General features: G+C 39.7%; 1 protein-coding gene across 1 annotated transcript in view; it reads right to left on the bottom strand.

Moving 5' to 3' along the window:
* GALNTL6 (polypeptide N-acetylgalactosaminyltransferase-like 6) overlaps positions 1 to 10,577 on the bottom strand; it is a 1,585,403-nt gene extending 1,574,826 nt beyond the window's left edge. The window contains exon 1 of the mRNA XM_005683517.3: positions 9,873 to 10,577. Coding sequence (XP_005683574.2) covers positions 9,873 to 10,010 — 138 coding nt within the window. The 5' untranslated portion in view covers positions 10,011 to 10,577. The remainder of the gene's footprint in view (positions 1 to 9,872) is intronic.

Here is a 23,694-nt window from a genome sequence, read left to right as displayed (position 1 = left end):
AGAGTTCATTCAAACTCATGTCTATCGAGTTGGTGATGCCATCCAACCATCTCATCCTCTGTTGTCCCCTTCTCCTCCTGCCCCCAATCCCTCCCAGCATCAGAGTCTTTTCCAATGAGTCAACTCTCCGCATGAGGTGGCCAAAGTACTGGAGTTTCAACTTTAGCATCAATCCTTCCAATGAACACCCAGGACTGATCTCCTTTAGGATGGTCTGGTTGGATCTCCTTCCAGTCCAAGGGACTCTCAAGAGTCTTCTCCCACACCATAGTTCAAAAGCATCAATTCTTCAGCGCTCAGCTTTCTTTATAGTCCAACTCTCACATCTATACATGACCACTGGAAAAACCATCGCCTTGACTAGATAGACGTTTGTTGGCAAAGTAATGTCTCTGCTTTTGAATATGCTATCTAGGTTAGTCATAACTTTTCCTTCCAAAAAGTAACTGTCTTTTAATTTCATGGCTGCAATCACCATCTGCAGTGATTTGGGATCCCAGAAAAATAAAGTCTGACACTGCTTCCACTGTTTCCCCATCTATTTCCCATGAAATGATGGGACCAGATGCCATGATCTTCGTTTTCTGAATGTTGAGCTTTAAACCAACTTTTCTACTCTCCTCTTTCATTTTCATCAAGGGGCTCTTTAGCTCCTCTTCAGTTTCTGCCATAAGGGTGGTGTCATCTGCATATCTGAGGTTATTGATATTTCTCCTGGCAAACTTGATTCCAGATTGTGCTTCTTCCAGTCCAGCATTTCTCATGATGTACTCTGCATATAAGTTAAATAAGCAGGGTGACAATATACAGCCTTGATGTACTCCTTTTCCTATTTGGAACCAGTCTGTTGTTCCACGTACAGTTCTAACTGTTGCTTCCTGACCTGCATATAGGTTTCTCAGGAGGCAGGTCAGGTTGTCTGGTATTTCCATCTCTTTCAGAATTTTCCACAGTTTATTGTGATCCACACAAAGGTTTTGGCATAGTCAATATAGCAGAAATAGATGCTTTTCTAGAACTCTCTTGCTTTTTTGGTGATCCAGCAGATGTTGGCAATTTGATCTCTGGTTCCTCTGCCTTTTCTAAAATCACCTTGAACATCTGGAAGTTCATGGTTCACTTATTGCTGAAGCCTGCCTTCGAGAATTTTGAGCATTACTTTACTAGCATGTGAGATGAGTGCAATTGTGTGGTAGTTTAAGCATTCTTTGGCATTGCCTTTCTTTGGAATTGGAATGAAAACTGATCTTTTCCAGTCCTGTGGCCACTGCTCAGTTTTCCAAATTTGCTGGCATATTGAGTGCAGCATTTTCACAGCATCATCTTTCAGGATTTGAAATAGCTTATCTAGAATTCCATCACCTCCACTAGCTTTGTTTGTAGCGATGCTTTCTAAGGCCCACTTGACTTCACATTCCAGGATGTCTAGCTCTAGGTGAGTGATCATACCATCGTGATTATCTGGGTTATGAAGTTCTTTTTTGTACAGTTCTTCTGTGTATTCTTGCCACCTCTTCTTAATACATGTTTATTAGATGTACACAACAGTATGTTTACTTACTACCTTCAATGAATATTACAAAAACTGAGAAAAAGGAAGCAATATTATTTGCTAAGCTTCCCCAAATTGAGTGTTTACTTTGTAACAAACAGTCTACATATATTAATCCAATTTGATCCCCTTGCTACCCCTTTAAGAGTTATACCTGAGCCAACATATGAAGAACTATGGTTCAAAGATGTAAAATGTCTTGCCCGAGAGGATATATTTTGAAAGTGGTGAAAACAGCATATAAACCTGAAATAATTGATTATTCCTCAACCTAACACCAACCCTATCTAATTTTCATAACATGACAAGGCTCAATATTCAACCCCTGGAGCAATGAAGGACTTACCCAAGAGTTCAGATCATTCTGTTCCTTTTCTGTTTTGAAAGCACAGTACACACACACACGCACACACACACACACACACAACACACACACACGCACACGGAAAATGCTTCACTATGCACTGCTTGTTTCATGAATACATATTGTATCTCTCCAATTCACTACTGTGAAAATTAAGAATGGGCGCAATGCAATATGCTTTTTTCTATATTCCTCTAACTCTACTGACGGAAACAGTAACTCTATAAAGTATTTCTGTAGTTAACTGAAATAGTTAAGAATCGTTTCCACTCTGCTGCTTATCTTTCGGTCTTCAGAATAACTATTGTGTCTCAAGACCAAGACTTAACAAAAGCAGTTCTCAGACTCTGACTTGTAATTAATGTAGAAAAAAATGCTTACATGTGAAAGTGAAAGTGTTACTCGCTCAGTCTTGTTTGACACTTTGTGAACCTATGGACTGTAGCCCACCAGGCTCCTCTGTCCATGGGATTTTCCAGGCAAGAGTACTGTAGTGGGGTGCCATTGCCTTCTCTGATAGCAAATGATAGTGGTCACTATAAAGAAACATTGCTCTGTTTTTTTCCCTTTTATTGAAAACTTCAATTTTAGAATAATGTTCAATGCAATATACCAAAAAATTAGTCAGGTTTTTTTTTTTTTGCAATAAATAATTGCATGTAAAATAAAATTAACAATTTGTCCTTAAATACTAGACCAAAAAATTATGGGAAAATTTTTTCTATTATTTTCTAGATCCTGTTTATGTGTTTCTTCAAAAGATCTCCCTGCCAGATTTAACAATCCATGGCAAGTCCTGTACCATAGTCATTGCTCTGTTGTGCTGTCTTGACATTGCCTTGCAAAGAGAAATCGTCTGTAAATATTTATTAAGCAAACATTAGTTATCTTGCTAAAGGCAATGATTGCTTACAAATGCTCATACTATGTATAACAATAATCTATATTCATTAACCCTTATTACATGCTGTTCAGGATACTAAGCATTTAATCCTCACCAAAAATAACAATGCAAGAAATACATCATTGTTTCTACCTGACTTAGAGAAAACTGACATGAGGAAGACCCATGACTTGTTAAATGTCCTAAAGTGCTACGTGCTGTAACTAGCACTGATTACCAAAAGATAACAAGACAATATGGAAATTCTGATATTTCTCCATAAATTAAGGTCAAATGGATTCTCTTACTGGAAAGATCAATCACAGTTAAGGAAAAAGAAAAAGAAATTCACTCAAAGTTGGGTGGCAGCCCTGACAATTTGGTCATTTTACTGTATTAAAAAAGATCAAAATGATCAATAATAAAATCTCCTGACTTTGGCTTTCTAGACTTCAACGGAATGAAGTAACATTCCATGAGGATTTCAGAACTTGAACTGAATTTGAAATGAATCTCCTCTACCCTCACTGAGATACACCATTCCCTACATCATAGAGATGATAGCCACCACCATGGCCTCTGACAAGCACAACTTCCTTGCTAACATCAATGGATAATGATAAATTGCACTATTTATGATCTGCACGACTTTCACATTGCTTTGCATGGTGAGCATGCTCAGTCATGTCCAACACTTAGCAATCCCATGGATTGTAGCCCACCACACTCCTCTATCCATTGGATTCTCTAGGCGAGAACACTGGAGTGGCTTGCCATGCCCCCTTCTCCAGGGGATCTTCCAAACCCAGGGCTCAAACCTACGTCTCCTATATCTTTTGCATTCAAAGGCGGATTCTTACTACTGAGCCACCTGAAATACTTCTAGAGACAAATGCACTTGTCCCTCTCTCCATACTTTCCTAGAATTAAATTAATAACATTTAAATAAACTCAGCTGATGAGCTTTTTTTTTTTTTAGATTCAAAGCAATGGAAAAAGCAAGAAGTTATAAAAGTAAAAAACTGTAGAAAATGAAACAGTTGGGTGGATTTATTTTTTCTTCACAAGTGAGACCATGTGTGTGAATTCATGTACGTGTGTATGTGTGTTGCTAAATAAGTATGTGAAATGAATACATTTAATTGGAGAATACTGCCAATTCAGTCCACATTTTTTCCCACTAGACTGGAAGTAGAAAAGTAGAGGAAAACACTGATGGGATTTACCTTAAACCCTAAAAATACCCTTCTCTGCTCACCCTCTTTCGAGCCACCATGTTAGAGTTTGGTAGTAACAGACATCAGCATTATCAGGGGATGCTGAGGGTCATTGCGGCTTGACATTTCTGGGGGCCCGTCCTTTCCTTTCAACTTTAAATAAACCCAGTATAGATATTTTTGTGCTTGGATAAATACCTACACTCAGCAGCATGAATGTTTCTTATTTGTTCTTTTCGGCTGCCTATTCGAGCTTCCGGCTTCCTGGGTGGCTCAATGGTAAAGAAGCGGCCTGACAATGCAGAAGACGCAGGTTCAATCCTAGGATGGCAAAGATCCCCTAGAGAAGGGAATGGCAGCCCACTCCAGCAGAATTTCATGGACAGTGGAACCTGGAAGGCTGCAGTCCATGGGGTCACAAAGAGTCAGACACGATTTAGCGATTAAACAACAATGACCACAGTTCAGGCATCCCCATTATATTTTGAACAACTAGCTCTGTGGGGTCACAGACTGCCATCCTAAGAGAGCAAGTACCTAGTTTATGAGAGTTTGGCTTCACTTTTCGGATGATCTCCAGAACCTTCTATTTGTTTGCACATCTGCACTGTTGACTCTGTAATAGCACTCCAGTAAACACATACGCAAACACGAAAGAAAGAGAAGAATAACATACTCACGTCCGATGGTTTAAGAGCCAAAAGTTCTGCCTCGTCCTTCCAAGCATGCCAAGCAAATGCGAAGGAGAGGCTGGACCAAACACATGCTGACTTGGGGTGACAGGACACTCATACCATCTTCCCTTATTGTTAAGTCTGATCTCCCTCTTTCAGGTCGTCCTGCAGGTACCCGCGCTGGCTATCATTTGTATAAAGTGTTCCAAGGAGAGATGTGGTTACAAACTTCTCTACAAGTTGTCATGGAGACTCCTGACAAAACTTCCACACACAAATTTCAATTATCTTCTCGAAAACACTAAAACATCAAACTTGCTCACCCTTCTCCCTCTGTATTTCACCCTTGATCTGGTTTCTTATATAGGAAAAAAAATGTATAGGAGCCTAATTGATACAGCACAGCTTGTTCAAAATAAACACACATAGAGAGAGAAGAAGAAAAAAAAAAACTATCTCTCTCTCTCTCTTTTTTTTTTTTTTTAAATCAGATTGTGGACAGGAGATTCTGTTCAACATTGTTGCCTAGGGGGCAAGTTGGTGAACTAATCATCTCCAGATCCAATAGGTCACAGTCAATAATTAAAGCACTTGTTACAGGACTCTGTGAGGTGCAATACTGGAGCAATTTATTTCCATAAATTCAAGAAAAGGTCCTTCTGCATGCTAATTTAAAATCTACTTCTTAGCTAATTCAGAACATTATGGCTCAAACAAATATATCACTTCACACCTAGTGTGCTGATAATATACTGAGGGCAGGAGGAGTGAAAATTTTACTTTCTTATTTCTTTACTTTTCTTTTCTTTTTAGCTTTTCCAATATCTAAGATGTTTGCTGGAGAAGAAACATAGACATTCTTCCAGCTTTATGGTCAGGGTGACAAAGGAAAGCATGAGTATGTCTGCATGCACTCAGTTCCAGATATCTAATATCTTCAAATCACAAGATAAGTTTAAAATATCACAGAAAAAAGTCCTTGCCAAAAAGATGAATCCCCCTATCCCAACAAGGGTGGTGCTGATTAATATTAGTAAAGTTGGACAAAGATGCTGAGAAATTTCAGGAAAGATTTATATGTATATATTAAGTCTCACATCTGTGGAGTACAATTTACTTGTGGAGTTGATTAAAACCAAAATGTTGTTACCTCACAATAGTTTCAACAGCCAAGATGTGATCTTAGGACTTTATGTACCTTGTTACAGCAAAAGTTTGATTAGCCCTGTTTTATATATAGAAATTCTGAAGTACTAAGGAAGAAGAAGGTTCTACAAATTAAGTGCCCTGAGTGTTCAATGTTGTTTTTGGTTTACTTCATGGGAAAAAATCCAGGCCAAACGTACACTTCTAAAATCATTCTGAACAATTCTGAAAATATGTGATTTAAAGTTCTGAGATTTTGATCTTTGTTTTAATCATTATTTTAAAAATTGCAAAACCTTCATATTCTGAATATTCTTGAATTATTTTTCACTCATACTGAGTATTGAGCTGCATCTCAACTTAGTTGTTGAACTACTTTATAGCTGCTTTAAAAATATTAATCTCTTTAATGTATTTAAGGAAAGAAAGTATTTGGGGGCCCTTTTTATCGATACTTGCATAAATAATTAAAAAAGAAGGTATGATAATGTTAGATGCAGTAGTTTTGCTCTAAAATATTGCTTTGCTCTAATTAACATCCTAAGGAATGGCTTAATTAAGATCTAAATATATAACCTTAATTGAAATGCAACTGAAACCAGAGAAGAGTAGCAATACAAAATCAAAAAGAAAGAAATTAAGAATTACTGTACAATAACCATAGAGTAATCACTTCAGCTGAATATAAAATTCATTACCAACAAACTATTTTAAAATAAATGTATATATTTCTAAACCATGTATAAATCATCCTAGTAAAAATTAAAAAGCAACAAATAGAACTCAACTAAAAATAACATAATTATCATTGATAATTTAACAACATAAGCAGGAAGTATAAAATATTTTATAAAATCATGATTTTTATACAATTTTCATAAAATTTTAAAATTCTTAAAAGATTAATGTTTATTTCTGTAACTTGGTTCCATTTTGCAGAGCCCAAACAATAAAATTAGCCTTTTAAGTCTTCCGTTATTATAACTACTTTTTTGGTCCTCATTAGTTAAATGGGTGGTAAACCTTTTGGATGAACAATTTAGGATTTTTTACTTCATGTATTTTCTGCATCATAGATGGGACAAATATTTAAATATTATAAGAATTATTTAAAATATTACTTTAAATCAGAAAGTACTGTAAATACAAATATTAAGTTGTAACAGTATGGAAGACTTGAGAAAATATGTGTAAAATACTAAGTATCATGACAATGCACAGTTTCTATCAATGCTTTCTCATTTACCTCCCTTTAGTTTATCTCAGAACATATCAATGCCATTCATACTGAGTGGTAGACAGACAAACTATTGGTGATGTGCTCTGATAAAATACAAGTGAAGAGGATCACCTTCACTTTAAAAGTATCATCCATTCCATGATTTTGTATTTCTAGAAATTATTTTCCTGCAAGCCACTACAAATGAAACTGTTTAAAACGTGAAGGTTTCCCACTGCTGGACTGCCCTTTTCCACAGAATGACTGCAAAATGAGACTCTCCTTCCAGCCTGTGACTTGTTCTCAATCCCTTCAGTGCTGACCAGGGCCAATAAGCTGCATATTATCCTCACCTGGAGCATTTCACAACTAAGTGATAACTAAAGTAACAGATGGGTCTTGAAGAATAGTTAGTGATTGACCATTAAAATGCCTTTGTAAAGGAAATTACTAAATTACTAAACTTAAATAGCACAAGTCAAGTTATATACTTTAACTGAAAACTTACATATTTAGTTGACTTACTTTGAAATGTGGATACCTTAGTCAAATATTATAGCACAATATTAAACATGCTTAATTCATCATTACAAGTCAATTTTTATTTGGTCAAGTATATATATATATACATAATATGCATATAGAAACATTTTTACATATGGCTTATCTCTTACTTATCAATGCTTGTATAATGATGTCACTATACCCTAATTTTCTTTACATTTAGGTTTAATAATAGAATAAAACCAATGACGGCTTATCTTTTACTGCTTTACAATGAATTCTTTCTTTCAGTAAGTGATAGTTTCTACATTTCAACTTAATTTTGTATCTGTAAGAAAGCATCAGTTTTGAAATCATTATTTTTTTTAGGTTAAAACCTACTGAAGTATGCAACTGGCATTCATTTCATGGCACAAACTGCCTTTTGTTTATTCTTGGTTTTAAAACTGCTAAGACTGTCCAGCTGGAATGCCACAGGATCCCCTCCAATCTTGGTTATTTATTCCACACAGTATAAAACTTTGAGAAACAGCCCCTTCTCTCGCTGCTCCATGCCTTTCATATCCACTAATTTTTTACCTGATATTAAACATCATTTGCACCACCAAAGAAACAGGAACAATAAAACCGTTCTAGAGATTATAATAACAGGCAAAGAGAGTTGGTTTGCCACACTTTATTTTTTTTATGCCATTGAACAAACAGATTTCTCATTAAGGGTCAAAATCAATGGAGCTGGTGGGAAAGTTGTAAATACTTCATTAATAAGATTAATTAGAGCTTTATGTTAGCTATTCCAGCCAATGATTCAGATTAATGTTAACTGAATGCAAGTAAAAATCATTTTGTTGTCATTTTGTCAATATTGGAATGGAAATTTTAATAAAAGCAGCTAATTTTAATAATTAACTACTAATATTAATAACATTCAGCTTCTCTTAAGGGTTGGAGAAATAAATGATCTATATAGGAAAAAAAGTTTCACATTCAAAGTATCAACCTTTTTTTATTGGAATGACAAAATAGAATATACTTCAAATCAAAGTCAGTCACCTATTATAAAGGATGACAGTGATCAATAACGGAATGAAAATATGTCAGCATTTTCCCTCAAAATTCCAATCCACCAAAATTCATAAACAACTAGTAATCCTTAACATTTAAGAGACTGGTAACGCTTTACTTGTCATAATGAAAAAGCAGATTACTTCCATATACTTTACAACTAACCACCCACTGTGTAAAAAGAAATTCCACTTCGTTAAGTATAAGAGCAGATATTTTAATTGTCAGTAATAAATACTGTCATCCACAAATAGGCAATTTAAGCGCCTTCTGTTTGTAGAAGGTACATAGTGTACATGGGTGATGACCCATGAAATTAAGATTATTCCCACTCCAAGGTGATGCACAGGACTAACTGAAGAAGAGTTATATCCGTATCATGAAAAAGACTGCATTCTATTGTTAAAAGTTTAATGGCAGAAGCTAGTTTATTAGTAAGCAAAGAATTTAACTATACTGAATTTCACCAATGTTCTGGAGAGGATATTTTAAATGCTTTACTGTTAAGAAAGATAGTTATTTTGATCCATGTTAAGATATGACCCATGCACCCACTAGCAGACTGCATATTAAGTAAAACATAAATGTGGGGTGTGTGTGTGTGTGTGTGTGTATACACGTATAACTCCACTATATGGTGTTTCTGACATGAAGGAGAGCTTTTAGCAACAAACTGTTACCACAGACTGTGAAACCGAATGACCTCCTTAGTAACTGCCTGAAGACCCCACACAGCACCTTAGCAACAGGGCAGGAGACACGAGACTTTACCTTTCTGCATGGCAAAAAAAAAAAAAAAAAAGCTGTTGCTAAGCAAAAATATAGAACACTGTAACTTGGTGTTTGAGAACCACTTCACAAGTTTCACGATTTAATCGGCCCAGTTGACTTTAATACAGACACACAAACTCCAGGAGAAGCCAACACAAACCTCTGAGACTAAACCTGTACTATCTATACATCTCCTTTCACGAATAAGCAGTTACCCCTCCTGTAACCTCTAGATCAATGGAGAGGAGCTGTTTCTTCCTTTTGACCTCTCATCCTGCTTTTTCACTTTATTTTGCATTCCACCCATGTCATTGGTCGCTCTCTTAAAAAGACTACTTATTAAACCCCAAAGTCTCTAGAGGATTGTAATCTCAGATCTGCAAAGACCTGGGAGCTGATGGAAACTCGGCACACCTGCCTAGGGTGGCCGGCTCCAGACTCCTGCCCCTCCGGGATCCTTCTCTGCGCAGCACTTACCTGCGGCTCCGCGGGCTCTGGGGATTTCACCAGGTGCTTCTCCTTGTATAGAGACCAGAGACCGATATTGGGCAGGAAAATTAAAGCCACCATGAATAACAAAGTCATCTGCAGAAATCTCTTCTGTTTCCTCTTCATCGCAAATGGTAACAGAGAAGAAAAGTTATAGGAGATGGTTCCCTGCCCGACTCTCGTTTGAATCCAAAGCACCAGAAACTGAGGAGAAGCTAAAAACTTTTTGCTGCGTGCTCAGCACCAAGGTGCACGATTGAAGGGGAGTTAGGCATCGGCAGAAGCAACGCAAAGTTAGTTTCCCCCCAGAAAACTATGACGAAGGCATTAGCTATTGGCTCAGAAATCAATGACTCCACTGAGGAAATCATTAAGTCTATCGACCTCCAGTAAAAAGCCACGGAGTAAATATGATCCTTCCAAAGACTAATCGTAAGTTATGAAAAAGTCAATAGCATGCTGGATACTTAAGAAAACGGGAGGTTTGGAGTTTCCCCCTCTGCGTGGGAGGGCTGGGCTGCGGAGAGGGCGGGCAGGAGGTCTGCGTGGGAAGCGGCTCGGCCCTAGCAAGTGGCAGGAAGGAAAGTGCTCGCTCTCGACCCCAGCACATCACCTTTCTCGTCTTCCCAGGACGTCTCCTCCTGCGCTCGCCCTGGAAGAAGCCACCTAAACTCAAGTTCAAGTCCTTCGGTGGCCAGCGCGCCGGCGGGCTCCCGGCGGTCCGGGAGACACGGTGTCCCGGGCAGAAGTGCTATTTGGAGAGAGGTCCGAGAACTCCCGGGCGCTCACGCGCCGCGCCGCCCCTCGTCGGCCGGCAGCGGCTTGGCGACCCAGGGGCCCGGGGTCAGGAGGCTCCGGAGGTCGGCGTAGGCGCCGCGCCGTCTGTGCTCGCGCGGCGCCCGGGCTGCGGTCCTCCGCCAAGTGCGGGCCCTGCCCATCAATCGCTCCTCTTCCTCAGCAACGCTCTCACGCCCGGGCGCTCCTGTTAGCATCCTCTCCCCGCGACGGAACGAGCCCAGAGGAACATCGCCGCGCTTGGAAGGCGAAGCTCTCACGCTCCCCGCGCCGAGGAGGGAGGGTGGCGCCCGAGCCGAGCTGGGCTCTCGCGGCGCGCGCGCGGAGGGCGAGGTGGCAGAGGCGCGCGCTGCTCCCGCCGCCGTCGCCTGGAGCCCGCCTGCGCGGGGACGAGGCTGTGCCGGCCACGTGCGGCAGCCCGGGCGGGCGGGGAGGGCAGTCCCCCGCCGCCAGCTCCTATATAAGCTCGCCGTGACGCGAAAAAGCGGAGCAGGGCGACGCCGCCGCCGGACCCGGACTCCAGCTTCTCGCCTGCGAGGTCTCCTCTCTCCACCCCGGCCGTTCGCGCGCCCTCGGACCCCTCGCGAGGCCGGCGCCCCGGCTCGCCTCGCGCCAAAGGCGCCAGACCGGAGACGCGGGGCGCGGGGGGCCGGCGGGGCGCGGGGTTTCCGCGGGCTCCTCCGTGGGGCCGGCGGGCGCGGAGGCGAGCCCAGCCCGGCGATCCTGCCCCGGGGCACCCGGGCCGCCCGACCAGGTGCGCGGCGAACCCGGGGGAGGGCCGCGACCGCGACGCGAGGCCGGGCGGAGGCTGCGGCTCTCGGCCTCGGCTTCGGGAGCTACACCGTGGAGCCCGGCGGCTTACCTGGGTCGGCCCGCGCCTTGGCCGGGTGAGATCGCGGTGCCGCCGCCTCCCCCGCCCCGCTCGTCCGCGCTCAGCGCTTGGGGTCGCGGCGGGGCCGCCTGTCCCTTTGCCCTCGCACGCACCTCCCGTGGTCCCCAGGCCGAGTTGGGGTCGAGCCTGGTCTCGGCGGGAAGGCCTCCCCCTTCTCCCTGGCGCCGGCACGCGCCACCAGCCCTGACCGCACACGCACGAACCTGTGGCCGCGTCTCCAAGGGACCTGCGTGCCTGGCACGGAGTGGGGGCACTCCTGGGATCCGGGGCTCCTAACTCCTGGAGGAAGGGGGACTTGCAAGAGGCGACAGACAGACACGCAGCTCGCGCTGTGTCAGCCTGCCTAGAACCGAAAGGAGCGCCACGGTCACCTCTTTGTTACAACTGGAGGTGATGCCCACAAGCTTGGGAGGATAGGACGGCGGGTCCAGGAGGGTCCTTTCTCCCTCTCTCCTTTCCGTCCTCTCCGTTCCCACTCCCGCTCCAGGTCCCCTCCCCTCCCTCTGCTGCCCACTTCTCTCTCTCTCCTGTCTCACCTGATGAAGACATAGACGTGCATGAGTGTGAAGACACTTGCTTTCAGCTCCTTGCGTTATAATTTTAAAATCTGTCTGAACAGTACATAGTGACTGACTACATGACTAAAGCTACGTGCTGCGGTATTTGCTTCTGTGAATTACTTTCATTTCAAGAGTATGTAAACATACTCAATAAATAATGTCTGAATATGTCATTTAGGTAAAGATCAGTTACCGTTTCATTTTACAGAAGTGCAACTTCGGAATCTGGAGAGGACGGGACATAATTCTTCACCACACACACGCACACACACTCATACACATACACATTCACACTCGCTCTCTTCTATACCCTGCATAATTTTCTAACCTCCTTTTTGGCTCTTAGCAAGTGCCATTCTGAAGCATAGAAATATGAATTCTGGGAAGCAACAAAACACGGAGAGGTTTGCTGGGATTGATGGATCCTGAAGGAAAAGATTTTGGAAAACTATTAATATTTAAATATATAATATGTTCTGTCTTGTACATAGCGTTATTAACAATTAAAAAGTTTGAAAAATCTCAAAGATACCTTTGACATTAAAAAAGTTTAAAATCCTTCATATTTTAAATAATGCCAGTTTCTTTGTGCCTTAAAAAAATAAACAAGTCCCGACCACAAATAGACATATCATCATTCTGTTTTCTAAATCCAGGATTCTGACTTCAACCATACCTCATTATTGTTATTCAAGTGAATTGTCCTGCAAACAGTACTTACTCTGGGAACCACGGTTAGTCACAGTGAATGGGTGTACCTGTTATTCCCTACATGAAGTACATGCAGAGCCCATGGGATTATTATGCTTTTACAGCATAGCTCTAGGCTATCAGTTCCCACCCTCCATTTTACTTATTCATTACTTACTTACTTAGTTATCATCTCTTTCACAATTCCACATGTAAATTTCTAACAGATGACAATGTTCCTAACTAAAATTGGTATTTATTTTAGCTTATTACAAACAAACAAAAAAACTTTATGTGACTCTGAATTCCTTTGTTCAGATAATCCAGGTTAAATATATATATATATATATATACACAGATGTAATTTAATTGGTCATTAATATTAATCTAATCAAATTCCCTGTCTTTAAATTCCTCTTTATATCCAAAGACACCCCCTTAGAGCCCTTTTGCTCCTTCATTCTGTTATGACTCATTCTGGAACCTCAGGTAATCAGAGCCCCAGGTGCCCAGCACTGTGTTAATACTACTGGAACACATGAGGAAAAAATAAAACAATAACTGGGACCTTGAATAACTTACATTCTAGTTGAAATTACAACACGAAGGCAACTGGAGAAATACAGCTCAGCTGTTTGTGTTAACCTTCTGTTGAGCCAGGTTCTGCTTTGGAAGAGGCAGAACATTGCTTCCTTTTAAGCTCTGCTCTAAAATTTGGTGACTTAAAACAACTATAATACTCAGGATTCCGTGCATTTGGCTAGGCTCCACTGTGTGGTTCTGCTTTCTCAGATGTGAATGTGGGCTGGGGCTGGGTTTGACCCCTACCTGGCCAGCAGATCGCCTGGGGTGCTATCAGTTGGAACTGAACTTGAAAGAGAAACATTTGCTCATCATTTTGCCATATTAACATTTACCCTCCGAATTTACTAGTTTAAAGCTTTATATCTGAAACTGGTAAGTCTGGTGAAAGTCAATTGTTTAAAAAACCAAAAAATTGTCACCAACAGTCTCCTGGGGTTGTGTTCTTACCTGAACTCTACAAAGTCACAAAGTAATATGCTTTATTAATAAATAAAATAACATGTTATAATGCTGGAAGAGAAGATTAAAAAATAATTGATTTTTAAGATTATACTATGGTACATTATGTACATTTTAAAATAGTTATATTGAAATTTATCAGTTAAATAGTCTATACTTAGTTTTACCTTCTATCTAAATATGGTAGGATTTACTTTTATTTAGATTTGCCTTTTCCATACTAGGGCATAAAGGTAATATATCTAGAAATGGAAATATATTCTGTTCTTCTTTAACCCAATCAAAATACCTGGAGTATAAAAATGCTTAAATTGTTCCCTCTGAATAAACAGGGTACTTTATTATAAGTATACCTTTAGCTAAGTTGTGTTTTGCAGGGGAGAGGGTGATCTTCCAGTGAAAATTGGGAATGATTATATTAGTAATAGTTATAATAAAAGTAAGTTTAAGTTATGCTATTCATTTTTGTATCATTAAATTAAGACACAGGTAAACAGGAATCTTCTTCAATCAATTTTTCTGAAATTACGTTTGCCACTACACAATAAAGAGAAATAAGAGCCAAGTATAATTTTAAAATGTGATATTTCCCTCTCACTACATCACTGAAATTCTTCAGCAAAAAACCCAAGTCAATTTCTATATATCTGCAAATGTTGCTGGGTAGAAAGAAGATACAAACCTGAACATTCTCACAAAATTTTCAGTACTACAAAGGACTTAAAAAGTGTTTGCAATTAAGTGTGGTGCAAATTAAAAAGTGACAAATGCTAACTAAAAGAAAAAGGTTATTTCTTCTTGGCCTAAATATTTTCAAACTAGAGAAATTCTTCACTTTGTGGCATTTAAGTTCTTAGCAAGTCTACCTCTAAATATCTTTATTCCTCTACTAACAGAATATATCTTTACTCAACTATATTTTCTTTCCCTATACATTTAATTCCCTGATAGCTCAGACAGTCAAGAATCTGCCTGCAATGCAGGAGACCAGGGTTCAACTCTGGGGTGGGAAGATCACCTGGAGAAGGAAATGGCAACACCCTCTAGTATTCTTGCCTGGGAAATCCCATGGACAGAGGAGCCTGGAGGGCTACAATCCATGGGGTCACAAAGAGCCAGACAAGACTGAGTCAGCACTCACAAGTGCTCTAAAATATTCTGTGTTTTGATGAAAATACTATGAAGTTTAGCCTAAGTAAAGTATCAGAAACAGACTTGATTTGGGAGGGTTGCTCTTCTTAATCTTGGGAAGTAGACTGTTGAATTAGATGCAGCTCTTTTTGTGACTTACTAAGAAAATAGAAATATTATGAAAAAGATTAGCTCATGAATGAGATCCCATTCTCAGTAGGCTTATGCAGATTCTCTTTTGCCTATATGAATGAAGCTTTAGGAAAATTAGAAAATTTTAGGAAAAAATCTTGATATTTCAGAAAACATCTGAGCTCAGTATACCAAAGCAAAAAATTGAGTATTTTATATAAACAGATTTTTAATCTTCTGTAAAATAATTATAATTCTGATTAAAAATCCTAGGTTATATTCTTTTTTAAAATAATATTTTCTCTTTATAATATGATTAAGTAAGCTTTCAAATAAATATTTCCCATTCCGTAATGAGAACTTCAAAAGTAGTTTCAGGAAAGAAACTTGGACATTTGTGAAACAGGAATCATAAATGTTTACATCTGTCAATCAAATAGAGAAATCAATCGAAATATATACAGGTAAATGGTATTTTGATAATAAGGATTTAAAAACTACTTGTTTTTTTGACCAAGGTTTCATTGAGAATTGCATGCAAGGATTCAAAGACTGAATCTGTCCATTGCAATTCATGAAAAATATCAAAATAGCAGCACTATATCAAACTGCTAAGGAGGAGAATGCAAATAGATGAGAAAACCCATACTCAGTATACACTGAGACATTTTCCCTTTAGACCTAGTTAGTAGCAGAACTTATCAAGATAAAATAACATTTTTCACTAATCAGTTTTCTCTAATACCTAAAGTGAAAGTGTTAGTCGCTTAGTCGTGTTTGGCTCTTTGTAACTCCATGGACTGTAGCTCAACAGGTCCTTCTGTCCATGGGATTCTCCAGGAAAGAACACTGGAGTGAGTAGCTATTCCCTTCTCCAGGGGATCTTCCCAACACAGGTATCGAACCCAGGTCTCCTGCATTAGAGGCAGATTCTTTACTGTCTGAGCCACTAGGGAAACCCTCTAATACCTAAACTTTAAACTAATTAATTTTAAAATAAAATATCCATCCTTTTATCTTCTTTCTGAATTGAAAATACTCATTTAAAAATATTAAATCTGCATATATGTTTGCAAACATTTGTACAATTTTAACAGTACAGATCCAAATTCTCTTTGGTACTTGAAAATATGGTGCATTTCTAAAATAGAGGCTACTTTTCTATCTTAATCATCCAGGAAATCAAAGCCGATAAAATATTTTATCCCTCAGTTCAGTTCAATTCTGTCGCTCAGTCGTGTCCGACTCTTTGCGACCCCATGAACTGCAGCACGCCAGGCCTCCCTGTCCATCACCAACTCCCAGAGTTCACTCAGACTCATGTCCATCAAGTCAGTGATGCCATTCAGCCATCTCATCCTCTGTCGTCCCCTTCTCCTCCTGCCCCCAATCCCTCACAGCATCAAAGTCTTTTCCAATGAGTCAACTCTTTGCATGAGGTGGCCAAAGTACTGGAGTTTCAGCTTTAGCATCATTCCTTCCAAAGAAATCCCAGGGCTCATCTCCTTCAGAACATGCTGTAAATGCTCGATACATAGTTTTTGAATGAATAAATATGTAAATAAATGTATATCTAAATATTATCATTGCCTGTGGAGAATTCATTTTAGTTGATCAGTAGTGTCTGACTCTTTGTGACCCCATGGACTGTAGCACACCAGGCATAATCATATTGAAAATTCCTCAAATATTTCATACCTAAAATATGATCCTACAGCTTGCACCAAAACTATATACTCAAATAGCTTGTCAAAGTCTTGCTAAAAGACTTACAATGTCACTATGACCCACGTCCTGTATACCAACCTCATCCTATACAATTCAACTGCAAAATTGCGCATTGTATTGAAATAAAATCAATCTCCCTGGACAGTAGTCCCCTTCTATGCCTAGTATCCACCCAGTATACATCCAATCCCTTTTCCACATGACAGTATTTTCCTCACTTGATGATACTGTGTTTAGTAAAGCTCATCCATAGAGCCTATAATGTACTTGGTAACATTTCAATACCTTTTAATCTTGATTGAGAGTAAACTTATTAGCTTATTTTTACAAATATATAAAAAATTTTCATAAAGTAAATAAATTTATCTTCAGGTACATAATATGTAATCTTTAATTGGGTAGAAGCTTCATTCTCAGCCCAATCCTCTTTCTTTCATCCCTTATGAATGCAGTTTCCTGGAATATTTCCTACTAAATCTCTCATGACCAAGATACAGTATCCAAATCTACTTTTAACTGTGATATTTTCTCAACTAAGAATGTGCAGAATCAGTAATTCTATATTCTGTAATATTCTACAGCAGTAGTGATATTTTATTCAGAATATAAGCATATATTAAGTAGTATTATAAAGCCACTTTGAAGATATTTTCTAAAAATGACTTAAGGACTTTTCATGGTCCCTGTTTAATTAACACTGGTAACATACTTTGTAGAAAGTATTACTTAGGGAGGAATAAAAACAATATATTCAACAGCTATAATGGCTGCTTTTAATGTCAAAACATTGAAATAAAATCCCCATAATATTATGTCTATAGTATTAAAACCTCATATATTACCCTTAAATCAGCAGTTAAATGACCACCTTTTTTCCCAATATTCATTTGGATAATTTGGCAAAAGATGAACTAGGAAAGGACAGTCTTAATGGTTAAAATGAAAGTGTGAATTCGGATTTAGAGAGTGGAAGTAACATCAAATAGAAAATGATAATATTCTGACTCCCTGATTTTAGATTTCCGTCTAACTTGACTTTTTGCTTGCTAAGATCTATCTTGTCAAGATAATGCCCCACTGTCCATCACTCACCTATCATATTATAGGGTGGACTTAAGGAAATAAGTGAATAAACCAGGCATCCAAAGATGTCTGGAGAAAAGGACTTTGTACCGATGGAAAAGGGACAAGAGTGTAGTACCTCTTCCCCCTTGTTGCCCTCACTCCAGGTACAGTGTGGCTGAGGCTGTGTTCCTCAGCTTCTCTCCTCACTGCTTCACAGTGAGATTCAGGGGTTTTTGTGTGGCTATTTTCTGAGATAAAAATTTGACTGTTTTCTCAAACAATTCCAAATATTCATGAAGTAAAAAAGATGCACTTATATACAGCAAAAATTTGTTATAATTTTTTGAATACATCCTCATTTCAACATCCTCAGTTTTCCTAGGACAGTGGTACATTAATTTCAAAATATGCTGCATAAAAAAGAAAAAGCAGATTTATAAATTACACTTCGTCCCTTAAGTCTATCAAGACCCCACAGATAAGGTAGGAGATTCATGAGTGATCCCTTTTTTTGATAACTAAGGGCGTCTAACTATTTTAAGTTAAGTTTTACTTCATTCAATTTTCATATAATTCTTAGGCTTCTTCTGAGTGTAAGCCAGCCTTTTAGGTAAGTTTCATACAATAATAAACAAAATAACATTTTCTGTTGTCAGAGATTTTACATTCTAATGTGGGGAGAAAAAATAAATTAAAAAACTAGATTTTAAAAATAGATTCAACTAGAGATTATCATGGAAAGTGAAGAAAGTCAAAGACAAATACCATATGATATCACTTACATGTGGAATCTCAGATATGACAGAAACGAACCTATCTATGAAACAGAAATAAAATCTGGGACATAGAGAATATACCTGTGGTTGCCAAGAGGGAGCAGGGTGGGAGAAGGTAGGAGTGGGCGTTTGGGATTAGCAGATGCAAATTGGTACAGAATAGATGAACAACAAGGGCCTGCTATAGAGCACAGGGAACTAGATCTGGTATCCTGTGACAAACCATGCTGCTGCAGCTGCTTAGCTGCTTCAGTTGTGTTTGACTCTGTGTGAGTCCATGGATTGCATGCAGCCCACCAGGCTCTTCTACCCACGGGAATTCTCCAGACGAGAATACTGGAGTCGGTTGCCATTAACTTCTTGAAGGGATCTTCCTGACCCAGGGATTGAACCTGGGTCTTCTGCACTGCAGGCAAATTCTTTACCACTGAGTCACCAGGGAAGCTAGTGACAAACTATAATGGAAAAGAATATGAAAAAGCTGTAATTACTGCTGTATAGCGAAGGGACTCAACTATCTATCTACATACAGATACCTATATATAGATAGCCAAAATCTGTTTATCTATCTATCTAAATAGATAGAAAGCTGAGTCCTTTTGCTGTACAGCAGAAATTAGTACATCATAGTTCAATTTCAAACAATAAAAATAAATTTTAAAAAATAAGCAGAAGAACTGAATATATATTTTCCCAAAGAGGAAATGCAGATGGCTAACAGGGCATGAAAAGACATTCAACCACTAATTATCTGGGAAATGCAATTGAAAACCAGAATGAAATATTATCTTTCATCTGTCAGAATGGCCATCATCAAAAAGAACACAAATAACAAGTGTTGGTGAGGATGTGGAGAAAAGGGAAATTGTTGGTAGAAATGTACATTGGTGCAGTATATGGATGTTACCCACATATATATCCAAGATACAACTGTAAAATCTTATGAAAAAACCTGAATGGATATTTCCTGCTTAAGAAAAAATGAAATTTTGCCATTTTAAGCATGAGTCGACTTGGAGGGCATCATGCTAAGTGAAATAACTCAGACAGAAGAGACATAGGATATAATTTATATAAGAAATCTAAAAAATGCAACAAGGCCTTCCCTGACAGCTCAGTTGGTAAAGAATCCACCTGCAATGCAGGAGACCCCAATTTGATTCCTGGGTTGGGAAGATCTGCTGGAGAAGAGATAGGCTATCCACTAGTCTAAATAGTGTGGGCCACTATATTTTGCACCCGTAACTTGTATCATACCACTGCACATCCACAATATTTCAGTACAAAGCACCGTATATCATAAAGTGCATGGTGTAGTAGAAGGTTGACTAGTACAGTAAAGGGAACAAGTACAGGAGGGAACAGAGAAGGGAGGTCAGAGTAAAACATTCATAAGCTGAGCTGTAAGGCAGGGATGTCTCTGTCTAGAAGATGACAGCTAGGCAGCCTTGAAGGAGAAGTGGTCAGAAGCAACAAATGTAGCAAAGAGCATCTCAAGCAAATGGCACAGAAAATGAAAATGTCTGGAGGAGGGATGGTGCCTGATATGTTACCTGGAAATAACATTGCAATTACTTTTTCATTAGATAAGCTATTGGGTTGGACAAAAATTTTGCCCCTGTTTTTCTCTTAAGAGCTTAAAGAACACTGAAAGTACATTTGACCAACCTAATATACCTTCCTTCTCCCACAAATAAACAAATAATTTCTAAACAAATGCAATAAACAAATACTTTATTTTTAATTACTTGTTTTCTGTTCATTAGTAACTGTGGCATGAAGTAAGATACTGACATTTTCTTTTCCCCCTCTGGCGAAAAGCAATTTCTTGCTGTGGATGCTTATATATTTATGCACATTTATATGTACATATATTTATATCATTTACTTTATATATTTATATGTATATACACAAGTATATAGGCCTTCCTTGGTGGCTCATATGGCCAAGGAGATGCAATGCAGGAGACATGGGTTTTGATCTCTGGGTAGGGAAGATCCTCTGGAGGAGGAAATGGCAACCCACTCCAGCATTTTTGCCTGAGAAATCCCATGAACACAGAAGCCTGGTGGGCTTCAGCTCACTGGGTTGAAAAGATCTGGACACAACTCAGCATTTAACACGCGCACACACACACACACACACACACACATGCATATCTGTGTATGTAAAGACTTGTTCTTACACACAGGCAGGTGGGAAATAATGTGTGAAACCCATTTTTCTCCATGTTCTTCTCAAAGTAATCAATAGCCAAAGCTTCTGAAAGTGTTATAAAGATGGATAAAGATGATAATAGTGGCAAACCTTTTTCAAGAGGCTATGCGTCAGGCATTTTCTAAATGATTTACACATATTCACACAATTTTTGAACAACTATCCTCATTTCAGTGATAGGAAACTGAGGCATTATATACTAAATAATGCAGAAAGTTGCACACAAATATCTGAGAAAATAGTGTTATTGTCCATCTGCTTGTGTAATTCATATTATTCTTTCAAATCACAAAGTGTTTTACCTAAGTAGACCCGTGTGCGTGCATTCATGTACAGTCTGGGAACGTTAAGAGAATAGGTTCCCACTGTTTGGCTGTTGTTTGGTCATCTAGTCCTGTCCAGCTCTTCATGATCCCTTCAACTACAGTCAAGCAGCTCCTCTGTCCATGGGGTTTTCCAGACAGGAATACTGGAATGGGTTGCCATTTTTACCTCCACCAGGGATCTTCTTGACCCAGGAATTGGACTCACATCTCCTGCACCGAAGGCAGATTCTTTACCACTGAACCTTTGGGACTGGTCTAAGATCCTCTATGAACACGCTGCAGGTCTCCATTGCTACCCTGGGGCAGACATCACTAATAGGTAACTGTACTCTTACTGGGTCATTCTGGAAACAATTAACTCAGTGCTCCAGGCAAGCCTGACTGTAGAATGGAGGCAGCAGTTTCCATGGAATCTATCTGCTGTCCTAAGTAGGCAACAGTGAGCCATCTAAAAGCATCTAAGAAGGAACTGACATATATGATGGGGTATTTTGGAGAATTCCAGTGTCAGCAGATGGAGCATGGCTTGCTTTATGAAAACTGAAAGTAAGGATAGCAAACCAGAGGCTAATGAACATTTCAGTTATAAGATAATGATTCCCTAGGGTAAGAGGTCAGGCTTCCCAGGTGGCTAAGTGGTAAAGAATCCCCCTGCCAATGCAGGAAATTCAGGAGATGCAGGTTTGATCCCTGGGGTGCAAAGATCTCTGGAGGAGGAAATGGCAACCCAGTCCAGTATCCTTGCCTGGGAAATCCTGTGGACAGAAGAGCCTGGCTGGCTACAGTCCAAGGAGTTGCAAAGAGAGAGATGCCACTGAGCAGACATGGAGGGTAAGATGTTAGCATTGGGAAGTGGAAAGAGGGGCCAGAGGAAGGGCAAGCTGTAAAAGAGAAGTTGAGATTTGGTAACAACTGCGTGTTGTGGAGAATCCCAAGTATGGCGGAGCCTGGTGGGTTGCCGTCTAGGGGGTCGCACAGAGTCAGACACGACTGAAGCGACTTAGCAGCAGCAGCAGCAGTGTGTTGTGGAGGGAGAAGTTTTGAGTGAAAAGTCCTTGCTTAATCCTTCCAGCCAACCCTCAGCTTTGCACCCACAGTACACAAGTCCCACACTGCAGCTCAGTCAGTTTCATCCTTAGGGAAGAGGGATTCAACAAACGAAAATCATTTTTATAGTAAATGCACTGCTTAGAATGGGAAAAAATTAAATTTCTACTATCTAGGGAGCAAGCCCGTTTGTATTTTAATTTTAGAGCCTGGCATGATGGACAATGAGATGTCAGAATGAGGAATGCAATGCTAGGACCAGGGTTTCATAAAATGAGAGAAATCTAAACGAGCAAGTCAGTTTGCAGAAACCTCCCTTTTCTGTGACTAAATACATACATTCTGAATTTAAGAAAGAAAAACATTGTGCTATGTTTCTCAATAAATACTCTCATAATCCATGGGGTCGCAAAGACCTGGACACAATTGAGCAATGAACACTCACTTTTCTCACTAATAGTTTTTCAGAATAGAATCAAATGTCAGTTTTTAATTCAACCATTAATACCCTTCAGCTCTCATTTGTTCAGCACGCACACAAAAATAAACTCAGCTATATGTCCATAAAAAGAGGCAAAAAACTAAATATTATGTATTCGTATTTTTATAGTACCAGGGACAACTCATGGAGATAAATGTTGAACTAAGATTCAGTAGAACCAGGTGAGCTTGGCTGAATTGAACACGCAAAGTGGCAAGAACACTGGTGGGCTTCCAAAGTGACTCAGATGATAAAGAACCTGCATGCCAATGCAGGGGACATGGGTGCTCTCCCTGGGTCAGAAAGATCCCTGGAGGAGGGCATGGCAGCCCACTCCACAATTCTTGCCTGGAGAATCCCATGGACAGAGGAGCTGGTAGGCTATAGTCCCACAGGGTCACAGAGTAGAACATGACTGAGCAACTAACATTCAGTTCAGTTGAGTTGAGTTCAGTCGCTCAGTCATGTCTGACTCTTTGCCACCCCATGGACTGCAGCATGCCAGGTCTCCCTGTCCATCACCAACGCCCAGAGCTTATTCAAATTCATGTCCATTGAGTCAGTGATGCCATCCAACCATCTCATCCTCTGTGGTCCCCTTCTCCTCCCACCTTCAATCTTACCCAGAATCAGGGTCTTTTCCATGGGTTGGTTCTTCACATCAGGTGGCCAAAGTATTGGAGTTTCAGCTTCAGCATTAGTCCTTCCAATGAATATTCAGAACTGATTTCCTTTTGGATGGGCTGGTTGAATCTCCTCGCAGTCCAAGGGACTCTCAAGAGTCTTCTCCAACACCACAGTTCAAAAGCATCAATTCTTCAGCACTCAGCTTTCTTCACAGTCCAACTCTCACATCTATATATGACTACTGGAAAAACCATAGCCTTGACTAGATGAAATTTTATTGGCAAAGAAATATCTCTGC

The sequence above is a fragment of the Capra hircus genome, chromosome 8, assembly GCF_001704415.2.
Source record: "Capra hircus breed San Clemente chromosome 8, ASM170441v1, whole genome shotgun sequence".
Taxonomy (NCBI): domain Eukaryota; kingdom Metazoa; phylum Chordata; class Mammalia; order Artiodactyla; family Bovidae; genus Capra; species Capra hircus.
Note: the sequence above shows the minus strand (reverse complement) of the source record. Positions and strands in the feature narration are given on the sequence as shown.